The sequence below is a fragment of the Podarcis filfolensis genome, assembly GCF_964270895.1.
Source record: "Podarcis filfolensis genome assembly, chromosome: 3".
Classification (NCBI taxonomy): Eukaryota; Metazoa; Chordata; class Lepidosauria; order Squamata; family Lacertidae; genus Podarcis; species Podarcis filfolensis.
The window spans coordinates 110,770,724-110,784,923 of NC_139606.1; the positions used below are offsets into that span (position 1 = coordinate 110,770,724).

The following is a 14,200-nucleotide window of genomic DNA, read 5'->3' on the forward strand; positions in this document are numbered from 1 at the left end:
CTTCCAGTGCATGCCAATCCCACCCCCTGCAAATGCTTTTGGTTCCTCTTCAGCCAAACCTGCTCCCACTTTTGGTAACTGGCTGGGAGGGGTGATAATAGAAGCATTCAAAGATGTCCTAGACCTAGAAGCAATAAACTGGCTGGCTGAAGAGGAGTTAAGTATCAGCCCAGCAGGGATCAGCAGTATAAAGGGAAACAAACATGTGATGGATATTCCATGCTTCCCCTGAAATGTGTAGTAAAGTATCATTTAAAAGAGTAAAATATCAAATCAAAAGTGTATTTAGTATCATACTGTGGAAGCTTAACTTTTGTCACATTCAAATCTTTCTCCACAATTTTGGATAAAAACCTCACCTTTTCATTTTGTCTAAAAAGTAATGAAATGGAAACAGAGACTTGTGGCACTATAAAGAATAAAATATTTATTGTGACATGAATCTGAGGCTTTAAAAGGTGCCACAACACTCTGTTGGTTTTGCTGCAACATACTGAAATGGTGCGCCCTGTGGAGTGGAATAGAAGAATTTAAAATTTGTATACATATTTTGATTAAAAAAGGTTATCTGAGTTGTCTGAAAAAAGTTGCAAGAGAATTGTGGGAAGAGAAGGACTGCAAAAAGCACATAGAAAAAAATATATCGGGCAAGTCAAAATAAATTCATATCTATTGAATACTCCTTCAGTTTTGATATCCATGTTGTTCTCTTCCCTGTCCCTTCATCACGGAAGTAACTCCCACACATAAGATTAGCTACTGCTGATAGCCATCATGAGTGGACAGCTCTGATTCCCCTTGGCAGGAGTGCTTTCACAATATCTTATAAAGAGAAAAGGGTCTAACTCAAGGTAAAGGCATGATCTTGCAGCAAATATGTCGCTGGCACCCAAACCACTGGATGTAAATGTATTAGCTACATTTTCACAAAATATGCAAATGATATATTTCTTATTCATAACAAAATTCTACAGAAACTGATGCTGAAGAAATGGTCCACAAATACAAATGATCAGATAGGTTTCTCTGTGTGAGGAAATGTAAGCAAGTTATGTGCTGATCAGATACAAGTAACACATCATAAAGTAAAATACAAATAATTTTGGACATATTTTCTAGTTCAGTAGCTACCTAATAATTACCAGTGAAAATATACTGAACACACACATAAACTGCAACCCACAAGTCAGTTATATAATAGCATCCAAATTCATGTGGGTCCATGGTCTTAAATAGAAATTCTACTTTGTCTCTGGAACATAACTGATACCAGTGCAAGAGGGAGGTTGAGCAATGAAATTTTTTCGTAACGACTGCACATTTACTGAGCATCAGGATACAAATTTGGAGGAATAAATTGATTAACTGAAGATGATCTGGGAAAAAGAAATGCAGCTCCCAGTGGATTTCCCAAGGGGATTTATCTCATGACAGAAAAAAGATTCCCTGCCGATCACAAACCTTTTGAAAGGAATAATTTAAGGAATACTTTTAAAGACTATTTAGCAATTCTTCAATACTTAGCAATTCTTCAGACCTAACTAGCCTTCCTACCTGATAATGCTAATGGTGGGCGGGGATCGCCACACTTTCTCCTCCAAATATACCTGACATTTGCTGCAATGTTTAAAAGTATCCCACCAGAATGGAAATTATCTGTGCAGCAATTGAACAACACATGCTGATTACTCTAGATCACTAAGAGCAAACCATCTTCTAGATTGTGAAAGTAAAAATCTTTGTAGTGGGGAGGACAACAATTGTGGACCAGATATCATGACAGGCAACTACTCAACTAATATGGGACCTAAATTAAGATGTAAAACACCAGGCTAGTACAAAGGCTGGTCAAAGTCTTCTCTTCCACAGAATTAGTTTCTCTCCTCTTTTAGGTCACACAGCAAATGTAATCTTCAATCATTAGTAGATCAGTAATGAATCAAAACTGTAAAAACAATTACTCAACTAAAGATTTAAACATACTATGAAGCAGAACGTAATTTCTAATGTTTGTACAGAAATCTATATAATCAAAGCACGCATCACTTGGGGTTTGATTCTTTTCCAGCCTGATCAAACGGAGGAATGTTTACACACATTTTGATACCATGTAAAAACATCAAAGACATTCATTTAAAAAACAACACCGTGTCTGCCACTCGGTCTTATTGTTCTAACAGATCTTATTTTCAAGATTCCCCCAGAACAGGTTTAGGGGGCATGTAGTGCTTCTAGTACAAGTGGACATAAATATCTCACTTGATGCTATGCTAAATTCCATGTTGAATTCTACTGTAAATATTTGCTTTGATATGGCACTCAAAAACAAGAATATGATTACTTAAGGTTCAAAATTCTATTCCAAAGCAACTTTGGTACAATGAAATGCTGTTAACGATAAAGTGTCACACACCCTGTGTCAGCACAGCCTGGCATACCAGTGAATTGATAGCAGAATGTGATGAAAAGGTATGGGTTAAAAGGAGTGGGAGAAGGGCTATTACAGAGCTGGACCTCTTCCTTCAAGAGTATATATAATGGATGCAGGTACTCTCATGAACCTGCTGACCAGAGCTATGCATGACACTGAAGCTTTGCAAGGCAGATCGATACAGCACAGTCCCCCTTCCATGCAGTATGCCCATAAACATGCAGAAACACACAATCAATTCATCACCAGAAGGAAGCATGTTACAGGGAACTCTTCACACGCCAAGAGTAGAAATGTAATAAGTGGATGAAAAGAAACAGTACAGAAAAGAGCAATGGTTATGGGTAAAGAAGGGGTGCCAATTTCACCTCTACGGTCAGCTCAGACCCAATTTTTCACTGTCAGTAAATATTGCACCCCTAAAACACATTAAAGAGCATTCCTCTGCTGTAGAGCTTGATTCTCCATTCTTGAGCCTACAGGAACATGAGCAAAATACTTTTAAGCAAACTTCCTCCATGGGTATTTTGAACCTTTTCACCGCATCAGGAAGTACTGCATGACACACTACCCCTTACAAAAATTAAGCAATTTACTCACTGCTGCTTTTCTTAGCCCCCACGGTCTGACCATCTTCCAGGGAATTTGAGCCCACCGAGGAACTATCTTGACTGTCCTGATGTGGCAGCTGAAGAAATCCTTCACTAGATTCTGAGCGGGTTGGTGTCAGAGTTAGAGACTTGAGGCGTTCTCGGTTAATATCCTTCTTTGATTTTATCAGTTTCCTCATTTTCAGAGTAATCCAATTACCTCTCCTTTTGGAGAAATGAGGAGAAATGCTATATTTAGAACAAATTCTTGCAAATATTTCAAAACAATGAAGTTTCTCTCTTTAAGTAACAAACACTGGCACATTTCTGGCAAAGAAAGAGGGAGAGAAATATGTGGTCATGCATTACCTTCTTGGAGGAGATGGTTCATAAAATTTATACTGATCCATAATCTTTTCTTCCAATTTCTCTTTTTGTCTTCGCAATTCATTTAGCTTGTCACTGTGAAGAAAAGGTAATTGACATGTTAGAAGGCATGTATGTTTCTAAAATATGTTTTTCCTTTGTATCAATGTGCCTCAGGGACTTTTTAGGACATGTGTGTTTAAATGCAGTTTGCATTGCATCAGGGCAGTTTACATTAACATTTTGCCAGAACTCAAGTCACAATATTTTATTTTTAGGAAAATATGGGCACTATGTAGAATGAGAGAAGGTGTTAGAATAAAGTGCTGGGCACATGACAGGATGTTTCATGTCACTCACAGGAACACAGGAAGCTGCCTTATACAACATCAGACCATTACATCCATGTAGCACAGGACTGGCAGCAGCTTTCCAGGATATCCAGAGGAGATTCTCCTAGCCCTATCTGGAAAAACTAGGAATTGAACCTGGTACCTTCTTTATGCATTCTAACACTGAGCTACACCGCTGTCTTCTCTCCATTACAGAAGGTCACACTCCCCTTATTTTAGACGGGAACACTGGGCGTTTGCCGTGAAGGTTCCTTCTGGTTTGGTTGAATAACAGGTTAAGAAAGCAGGAGGAAGGCAGGGATTAAGTCACCTAGATTTCAGTTGCAGGTCTGGTGCTCTGAGATGCTTTCCCAGTTGTCTTGCTTGCTATAAAGCATGGGGAAATGTGATCTCAAGTGCCTAGGAAAGAATTGCAAACCAAGGATGGAAACGCTCCACCCCACATTAGGCCTAGCACAATCTGGAAGATGGTACTGTAAGGGCCAGAGACTAGGAAAACTTTTCTCTATCCACTATCCCCATGCCATGCATGATTTTATAAATGTCTATCTTTCTTGCATTTTCTCGAAACAGCCCCAAATTGTACAATCCTTCCTCACAGGGGCATTCCTCCATTCCTTTTATACCTTCAGCAAATGCATGCTGCAGCACAAATATCTTGAAGGATTGCTCCTTAAAAAAAACCTGCCAACATAAGGAGGAAACAGGTGGCTTATAATTTCCCATAAGAAATCCCACTGCTCTTCTGATTCTAGCAGTTTAAGGAACAAAAATTCAACATCATTCCACAGTAATCTTTACTTCACAAGGAACAATATTGATTAAAATCCAACTACGAATGAACATTTTCATCTGTTGTTAATGGAATGCACCAATTAACATTTCCATGATTTATTTCTATTTGAACATCCAACTGCAGTTACGTTGGGTGCAACTAGTTCACCGTTTTTGATACCCACATATACTGCCTTTGTTCAACGTGGAACAGATCTTTGCTTTCCATATTCTGCTCTAATAATGTTCTGTTTTGCAGCATTAATGTCTGTATTTGATCCAACAGGTGTCTGTTTTCTTCTTCCAAATTTCCTTTTAGCTGGCTAAGCAACTGTTGAAATGTACAAAACACAATATTTTAGTGTATGAGGTCTGCCCAGCTTTCTGTTTATAAAGTACAAAAGAAAATGAAGTCAAGAAGACAAGTCAAATGATAGAGGCAGCAATAGTTCAGTCACCAGAGCACGAAACTCTTAAATCTTGGGGTCGTGGGTTCAAGCTCCACTATAGGTAAAAGATTCCTGTATTGCAGGAGGCTGGAGTAGATGACCCTCATGGTACCTTCCAACTCTACAATTCTATGATTCTATTATCTGGTTTTTGTAAATAATTGTAAATTGCCTTTCTTCCAATTGAGGAGAACAATCTGCAGCTTCTGTTAAGGTCCTAGCATCCTTTTATCTTCTAACCAATGTATCCACTGTTCAAGCCAATAAGAAAGGGAGCAGAAGAAGCCAGGCTCTCTTCAAGATATCTTATACCTCTTCCTTGATTCTTAAGCTTTTGTTTAAATGCAAAAATGTTATTCTCTCTTTACGTATGAAACAGACAGAAAGAAAACCATGAATTCAATATTCGGAATTATGGAGTGAGAATCAAACTTTTAGCTTTCATATCAATGAGTGCAAAGACACTAGGTTGACTGATATAAGAGGATACATGCAGTCTTAAAGAAACTTTTCAGAACACCTCCACTAATTCCTCAATAAAATCACTAGAACAATTCCAGAATAAGCAGAACGACAGACCTAAGTTTGTTCCTAAGATGATACAAAGACACCTTCAAAACTATTAAGATACATTACTAAATTCAACTATTACAACCCTTACAGAAAACTCATAAAGATAAACACATTACTGCAGAAATCTAAAAAAGCCTCTTTTGTCATGAATAAATAGGGCTATAATAAAACATTACTGAAGAAATGCAAACTCATTACCTCACACTGATTATTCAGTTTTGTATACGTAATATCCAGCTGTTGGTACTGCTCTTTGAGTTTGGAAAATTCAGCTTCCAGCCTTGTTTGTTCCAGTTTAGAACTGTTCAGTAATGTTTTCAAATTCTTATGATCCATTTGGAGAATTTCATTTTCTTTCAAAAGCTGCGTATATGTATGATTCAATCTGTAATTAAAAATGGACAGAAAACAAAATTAAAGTAAGTTTTCACAAAATTAACAATTAAACAAGTGTCTGCACAGTTATATCATATACTCACATTTAACTAAAGAGAGATTTACATTATCATAATGTTTGTAGAAATATCTTATAACCAATTTCTATGAGCATACTGTAGATTTATTTATTTTTTCTTATTCTAATGTATTAAGGGTTTCTAACTTTTATGCAGTGTTTAAGATCAGGGTAAATGCAAAATACAGTTGGCACATTTAATAATACACTTTAATTCAGATAATTATTCATTAGCTTTGTTTTCTTACCTGTCATTTTCCTCACAAAGCTTTTTGTATTCCGCTGCTACACTTTCATGCTTTTTGTTTTGCTGCAGCATCTTCTCTTGTTCTGCTTTAAGAACTTTTTCCAGTTCTTCTAATTGCACTTTTTGTTTCAGCAACTGATTGTATCTGTCAAATGGATTATATAATATTACTAATTCTATTCTCAAGTATTAATTACAAAAGGTTATTATGAATACAGCTTCCACTTTCAACATGGCTGCGACTGTAAGGTTTTAAGATCTAACATTTTAAATAATTTTCAGATTAAGCTGCAAACTGGTTATGACTGATATATTGAAATCACCTGTCTTCTAAGTCCTTATGTTCCACCTCAAGATTCTTGTGTGCTGACTTAAGGTTTCCATGTTTGGAAATTAGAGATTCATATTCAGTAGCTTGCCGTTCATGAAGCTGTTCCAGTTTTTCATGATCTTTGATGAGTGAATCATACAGCGATCTCAGATCCTCACGTTCCTTGATTATGGACTCATTTTCATTTTCCAAGGTGGACTGCTGAATCAGCAATTGTGCATTCTGATTCATAAGAGATGTACTTTGCGAATTAATAGCAGAATTTTCTACCTACAATTGCCAAAGTGACATTGGACAATCAATAACAAAGTACTTTGTGGTGTACTCATTCAAAATTAGCCTTGTACAGAATTAGCCAATTTAGGTCCTAGGTTGTTAACAGGTTTTAAACACTGTATCTCAGGGCAATTTCCCCAATCTCTTCGAAGAAATGCTGGAGATCAAACTGGGGCTTCGTGCATTCAATGCACTCTCAGCGCATAGCTCCACAGTTTGCATCTGTATGCATATCCACTTATAAGGATTAGGTAACAGGTGGTACAGAAAACCTCTGACATAGACCCTGGAGAGCTGCCACTGCCAGTCAAAGTGGACATGTCTCCTGTCCTATGCTTCCTAAATCACCTCCAGAAATAACATGAGGATCAGCAGAGAAATGCTTAAATTATGCTTGTTTAGGTAAATAAAGGCGTCCCCCCACTTAGGCACATTCTACTGAAGCGCAACTGCATATACAGTACGTGTGGCGCTGGGAAACAATTAAATAGACTCATACCAGGAAATGGTGAGATAGAAGATATCGGGGGTGCAGCAGGGCTTTGTTTCCGCTGCTCAGTCTCCCCGCCTAACAGCATGTGTTTGCCAGCCTCCTGCCAACCCCATAGCTTCAGTTCTAGTTGTGGATACAGTATTTTTGGTATGGATTGAAGAGCAATCAGAGAGGTGTTTAAAGGGTGCTCCCCACTTGATTTCACTTATGTGTGCAGGGGTATAACGCCCACCTAACTGGGGGGACGCCTGTACTGGCCTGTTTTCTTTGTCAAACAGATTACAAATTCTACATCTAGCCTCACAGAGATCCTTCTGATCCTTTCCTATAGATTCTCCTCCTAAAAAAAATCACACCTGTTCTAGAATGCAAGAGGAACTAAATGGTTTTTTGTTTTCGTCTCTAAGATACCTAAATGTAACAGAAGCAGGAAACTCAAACGTTTGACTCTAGATACCAAGTTCTAATTAGGGTTGGGAAATAAGAGACATCTCTCTAACATGAAGAGATGGATTCATAGGGTTGTAGAACAAGACACCCCCCCCCAAATCTTGCAGTACTTAAGCCATACCACCACAAAAGGGATATATAGGGACTCAAAATGATACTAGCATGTGATCATCGAAGAAGTGAAAAAATGAAGTACAAAAATGGGAGCTATCCAAAGGAACTTCTTGGTTCTTGGAGGCAGATCTAGCCCGGGGAGCCAGGGAGTTACTACAGATGGGGCACTGCCCACCAGTCAAACCACTTATGTCCCAAATATAGGTTTCCCATGAGTGTCACAAGAATAGCTGCTGCTACTGCCATGTGAATAACAGGCAAGGCTTTCACTTGTAAATTCTATATTGCGGCTGGGAGATAAATATAAATTTGTGAAAACAGAACCTGAAGCTTGGCATTCTGAGTTTGCAGCGTTGTATTTTGCTCCTGTAAGGAAACAGTCTGTCTCTGAAGTGCCACAATCTGAGCTTGCACATTATTGTTCTGTGTCTCAAGCTGCTTTAATTGTGTTTTCAGGGCTTGCTTCTCTGCCTGCAGAGTTGCGTTCTTTAAAAAGGAACAAAATGTATTACATACATGCACCATTTAAATGAACAAAATATTGATTAAATTCAGACTTCTATTTTACGCCAAACAATCCAAAGTATGGAAACATTATTGCAGTCAGAAGAAATCACACAAAGCATGGGTTTGCTTTCTGATGAAAGTGGGTTTACTCAATGTGGTGTACCTATGTACGCATGCAAGAGAGAAATAAGACAGGCAGAAAGGCATAATAAGTTATGTTGAAATCAACTACATTTATTTTCAAGAAACGGTATGTTCTTTGAAGCACAGTATTAGATTAGAGTACCCTAATTACTAGCCTATTGTTTTGTTATATCCGTGGCAACAAAATGTGGCTTACTATATACTACACAGGTTGACAATTAAGGTAAAATTATTAAAATAATCCAAATTATTACTTACATTTCTCTCAACTTCAATTAATCTATCTTTAACCTTCAAAAGTTCTCTAGTAGTTTCTTGGCTCTCTCGTTCCCATTTATTGACAGACAAACTTTCTTCATCAGTTTTTGACGAACAATTCTGTACCATTTTCTCTTCCTCTTGTCTTTGCTTGAGGGCCTCATAATTCTTTTTCACCTAAAGATCAATGAATTCTATTTCAAATGTAAAATACTAAATCCTACTAAGTCCTAAGCATGCCAAGGCAATTTTATTATTATTATTTAATTAGAAAAAATTGCCTTGCCACAGCTGTTTTTCTTTCACCAAAGGTTCCAACCTTTGATCCCCATAGGGAAAAAAGCAATAAGAGGAGAGGCAGTTTCAGGGGGAAAGTATGGTTTGTGGAAGGGCTCAGCATGCCTTCTTTCCTGCCCCAACGCAGCTTAGATCACACCCCACCCCAGACTTTACAGGGATTTGGTGGCAACCCAATTGTTACTCTCATGTCTGTGGCTTAGTCTGGCCTTTTGAGGTAGACTAATGACAAGGAGAGCATCTTTCAGAGGGACTTTGACTGCTACTTTCAAAGCTTTTTGCAAGAATGCCTACCATTCAGTGTCTCAGGTGTAGTTTCATTCAGCTCAACTAATTGGCCCACTAGCCTTTACTCCACTTCACATTACACAAGGACCACTTGAGCCCTTATACTGCAGTTCACTCACACTGAGGCCATCTTGAGGAGTACTGGTTGTTGTCCCCCATGCTACAGAGGCCTGATGGGCCTCAACCAGAAGTTCCATATTGTGGAACGTTCTTCCAGCAGAGATTCAGCAGGCATCCTTATTTTGGACTTTGTGGCCTCTCTTTGGAGACTTTTGCACCAACAGGCCTATGCACTTGTTTTAAATTTTCATGATTCTAATCATTAGGGTTTATTATTTTAATCATTTTAATAATTGTTTTGTATTGCTTTTAATTTTTTATGCTTTTAGATTGCTGGTACACCACCCCGGTATTTTAGGAGAGGGCACACAGATACACACACACACAAACTTTTATAGATAAATAAATAAATGCTAGCAAAAATTAGCAAAACCACATGCTGCAGTCTCAAGTGGCAGCTGTTCAGAAAGGGGCTAAACATGAAGCTGAACAGCACTTTAATTACTGCTATCAGCAACACCTAAAATTTGCCAAGTCAAAAAACAAAATGTTTTCTGCATGGAAAGCACTGAATTATTTTTAAACCAACATTTTTCATATATTTCTGTGAAGATAAATTGGTAATATATATACTGTTTTCACTAAGAAAGCAAGAGTATGATTCAGCATGTATTTTGCTTATCAAAAGCAGCACTGTGCATAAATCTTTCGAAAAAACTTTTGACAATATAAGAAATAGATTTTTTCTAACACCTTTATAACTGTTAGAAACAATTTAAAGAAATTTTATGTCATTTATGCACCACCTGAAAACTAAGGTAATAGAAATATTCATTTTTTTACTGTTTTAAGTTCCTGGCGCAATTGTTGATTTAAATTTGTTGATTCTTCTAATCGAGCTTCCAAAGCAGCAATTTTTTCTTCTTTTATTTCAAGTGACTTTTTCAATGTGGATTCTAATCTTGACTCCAGTAGCTTGTATTTGCTATTAATGAAAGAATTACAATAATGTTTTAATTATCAAGAAGAAGACAATCCCCTAATATACAAGCTTCATCAAGGTGATAGCTTGACTGTTTTTCAATAAATCTGTGTGAGGACAGGACCACAGTTCACCCAACAGTCTGCTGTCTTCACTTCCTATTGTTCTATTTATTTCATAATATTTAGAAACCACTCAAATGTAAAAAACAAACAAATCCAAAGAGAATAAAATAATCAGTTGAAACAATAAAAGCAACCATTTAAAACATTCAAAATATGAAGTCTGCAATGATCTAAAAAGAGATTGAAACATACAAGATTTTGTACAAATTCTTACACCTCATTAAACTGTTTAGACAGAAGTAGTTCTACTCTGTGGGTACTGACACAGTCCTCTTTTTAATTAATGCATTAGCACTATCGCACTTGTTCATCTGACCAATTTAAAATCTAAATTTGGCTACTATGGAGATTTAGGAAGCTGCCTACCACCATCTCCTGACCTCAAAGTCCATGACCTAATCCCTTTGCCACCACTTTCATCAAATGTATTTAATGGAGAATATTCAAGAAAATAATGCAAACTCTAAAGAAACAATTCCAGCAAGTGCATGCATACAGAAAAGAAACTTGTTCTGTGACAGTAAAGGACAAAACTGAGATGTGTCACCCATGCTGGTCTGGGTACACCCTAAGAGAACAGAAGATGTACATTTAATCATACTGAGAGTTCTAGCACATAAACAATGCAGAAAGCAAAGAGACTGAATTGCTGGTGAGCAGTCTTCATTCTGGCTATAGTCCAACAAAATCAAAGATTAAAAAAATGAGCTTGATTACAACCCTCCACTACAAAGGACTGAACCACACAACCCTGGTTCTTCAAAACATAATGGGAGCAGAGAAGAGAAGGAATAAGCATACAGGTGCATGATGATTTCCTATATATACTCACAATGTGTGAACCTAACACTACAGTTGCTATTTCTAAACTAGTACTTCCATTGCTCAATATAGCCAAATTGACTGATGCTGTCCACATCTGATTTTACCCTTTGCTTTCTGCATTTTATTGCAAAGTTAAGTCTACAGCAACTCTTGTTTTCACATCAGTTGTGTCTGCAGCCAAGTTCCCAAAGTTTCATACATGTCCTCTGAATACTGGACTGTGGGAATTTTTTCTCCTGGCTTAAAATGACGTAATGCTAAGAAAGCATGAAATAACATTGGCTCAAATTAATGGAAACGCTGCACTCTGTTCATCCCTATGCTGCCAAGAGATAACAGAGGGTGTATGTGAGGAGGGATAGAAGGTCAACACACAGACTGAATGTAGCGCAAATCCAGGAATACTTACAAATATAGATATGCCAAGTACAGCAAAATTAGGTAAAGGTAAACAAGAGTTTTCATGGCATCATATATTTTGTCTGATCACTATCCATTCTGAGAAGGTACCTCGCTCTCCTATGGTCAAGGTCACATCCAGGTCAAGGTTATGTCCAACCAGGTGTGAGGACACTGATATACTGAGACAACGCCATGGCTGTCATTGAGACCATGAAGTCCTGAACTGGTCCATATGGACAACACCGGACAACACCATTACTGGCCCCAACAACATCACACATACCATCTCGGGACTATTTAATTGCTCATCGTCTAACATTGTATATGCCATCAAATGCCAACAGTGTCCTTCAGCTCTCTATATTGGACAAACAGGCCAAACCTTACGCCAAAGAATAAACGGACATAAATCGGACATCAAGAATCACAAGACAGAGAAACCAGTAGGAGAACACTTCAATCTCCCAGGACATTCTATACAAGATCTCAAAGTAGCTGTATTACTACAAAGGAATTTCAGAAATAGACTGGAAAGAGAAGCTGCTGAATTGCAACTCATTACCAAACTTAAAACCATGGAGAGACCTGGTCTGAACAAAGACATTGGATTCTTATCTCATTATACATGACAAAGCCATTTTTCACCTTCTCACCCCTTGCTTTTTCCTGTAAGACCTATTGCAGTCGTTAAGAGTCGTCAACAGGCTCATCACAGCTATCTGCCAATCACCCATTCCCACCACCCTTCTGAGTAATACCCCTCCCCACCTTCTCACTATATAGAAGGATCTGGCAACTTCTGTTTCAGTGTATCTGAAGAAGTGTGCATGCACACGAAAGCTCATACCAAGAACTAACTTAGTTGGTCTTTAAGGTGCTACTGGAAGGAAATTTTTTGTTTTGTTTTGGTCCATATGGGACAGTTTCACTATGGATAATAAAGTTTCCCCCACACCACCATGAAAACATTTTCCAACATCAAATCTGATATAACCTCTGCCAGCTCAGTTAGGGAGACTTAATGCGGCAGAGTGGATGGTACAGTAAAAACATCCCTGTTCTGGCCCTCTGGCCCAACAACGCAAACAATCCCTCAAATCCAAACACAGTAGGGATTGGTCTCCTGGTGAGGGAGATGGGGTTTCTATGCACAACTACAGTTTCCCTGCCCCCTCCCTCTGACCTCAAAAGGTACTGCAATGAGTGTCCAGGTGAACATAGCTGGGTGAGCTTAGGGCCACCAACTTCATCCATCCAGGTGTCAGTCATACATGCCATGTTGGCTTCCTCACCCAGGATCAAATTGTGAATGGTCAATATTGTATTCTGAACAGACCTGGCATTTAGCGACACAGCATCAAGGCAGGGAGCTGGCTTACTAGCACCCCCAGATTCTGAAATATAGCAGGTGAAGCAGAAGGAGCCTGGGCTTTGATGTAACTAGCCCTCCTTCTCTTCCCTGTACAGTGGTACCTCGGGTTACAGACGCTTCAGGTTACATACGCTTCAGGTTACAGACTCCGCTAACCCAGAAATAGTACCTTGGGTTAAGAACTTTGCTTCAGGATGAGAACAGAAATCATGCTCCAGCAGCGTGGCGGCAGCAGGAGGCCCCATTAGCTAAAGTGGTGCTTCAGGTTAAGAACAGTTTCAGGTTAAGAACGGACCTCCGGAATGAATTAAGTACTTAATCCTAGCTACCACTGTATAACTTTGTTCACCTCTGTATCGCCTCCTAAACATGTTACCACCCTGCGCCACCTCTACAAAATGACAGGAATACAGCAGAGGTTAGTGTCAGGGGAACTCAAACTATGAGATACTTTTAAAATAAAAATATCAAATGTGACTCACACCTCAGCTCTCATCTGGGATAAAAACTCACCACTCCCCCAGTTTCCCACCCGAGAAAGGCAGAGTTTCATGCAGGATTGGACTCACACTCCATAGGCATGAAATTAATATTCTCTGACACACATTACTCTAGACCACCTTCAGCCTCTTACCCTGAAAACAGTCTAAGAGAAAAACACAACACTGCCCCATAGGATAGAAATGAAGAATACCACACATAAACCCCTGGCCAATAAAACTGATAAAAGGGGCAAACCTTTGGTCCACACAGCTTCCCAAAAGAAGTGTTCCCCTTTGGGGTGGCCCCTGCCAGCAGTATAACCTGCTGCCTGCACCAGGCTTGGGCATACAGCACTTTATCATGACTTAGAACCCACATGCAGCCAGTCTGAGTGAAGGCAACTGAAACCACCAACTGCAGCATATCCTGTAGACACTCACCATTCCAAAATCTGATGATAAACCAAGTTAACACCTAAAAGCTACTCCTTCCATTGAAGCCTCTCACCACAATAAAAAAATTCCTTGTTTAACCTCTCTATTCAATCCTCTCTTTC

At 38.6% G+C, this 14,200-nt stretch overlaps 1 protein-coding gene across 5 annotated transcripts in view; it reads right to left on the minus strand.

Moving 5' to 3' along the window:
* Positions 1-14,200, minus strand: part of CCDC88A (coiled-coil domain containing 88A) — a 77,949-nt gene that overhangs the window by 18,177 nt on the left and 45,572 nt on the right. For all 5 annotated transcript variants that reach the window (XM_083604706.1, XM_083604705.1, XM_083604704.1 and 2 more), the window contains exons 17-25: positions 10,299-10,440; positions 8,811-8,987; positions 8,226-8,387; positions 6,561-6,838; positions 6,239-6,382; positions 5,735-5,921; positions 4,700-4,845; positions 3,391-3,483; positions 3,032-3,246 (exon numbers count right to left, since the gene is read on the minus strand). In XM_083604706.1, coding sequence (XP_083460832.1) covers positions 3,032-3,246; positions 3,391-3,483; positions 4,700-4,845; positions 5,735-5,921; positions 6,239-6,382; positions 6,561-6,838; positions 8,226-8,387; positions 8,811-8,987; positions 10,299-10,440 — 1,544 coding nt within the window. The remainder of the gene's footprint in view (positions 1-3,031; positions 3,247-3,390; positions 3,484-4,699; positions 4,846-5,734; positions 5,922-6,238; positions 6,383-6,560; positions 6,839-8,225; positions 8,388-8,810; positions 8,988-10,298; positions 10,441-14,200) is intronic.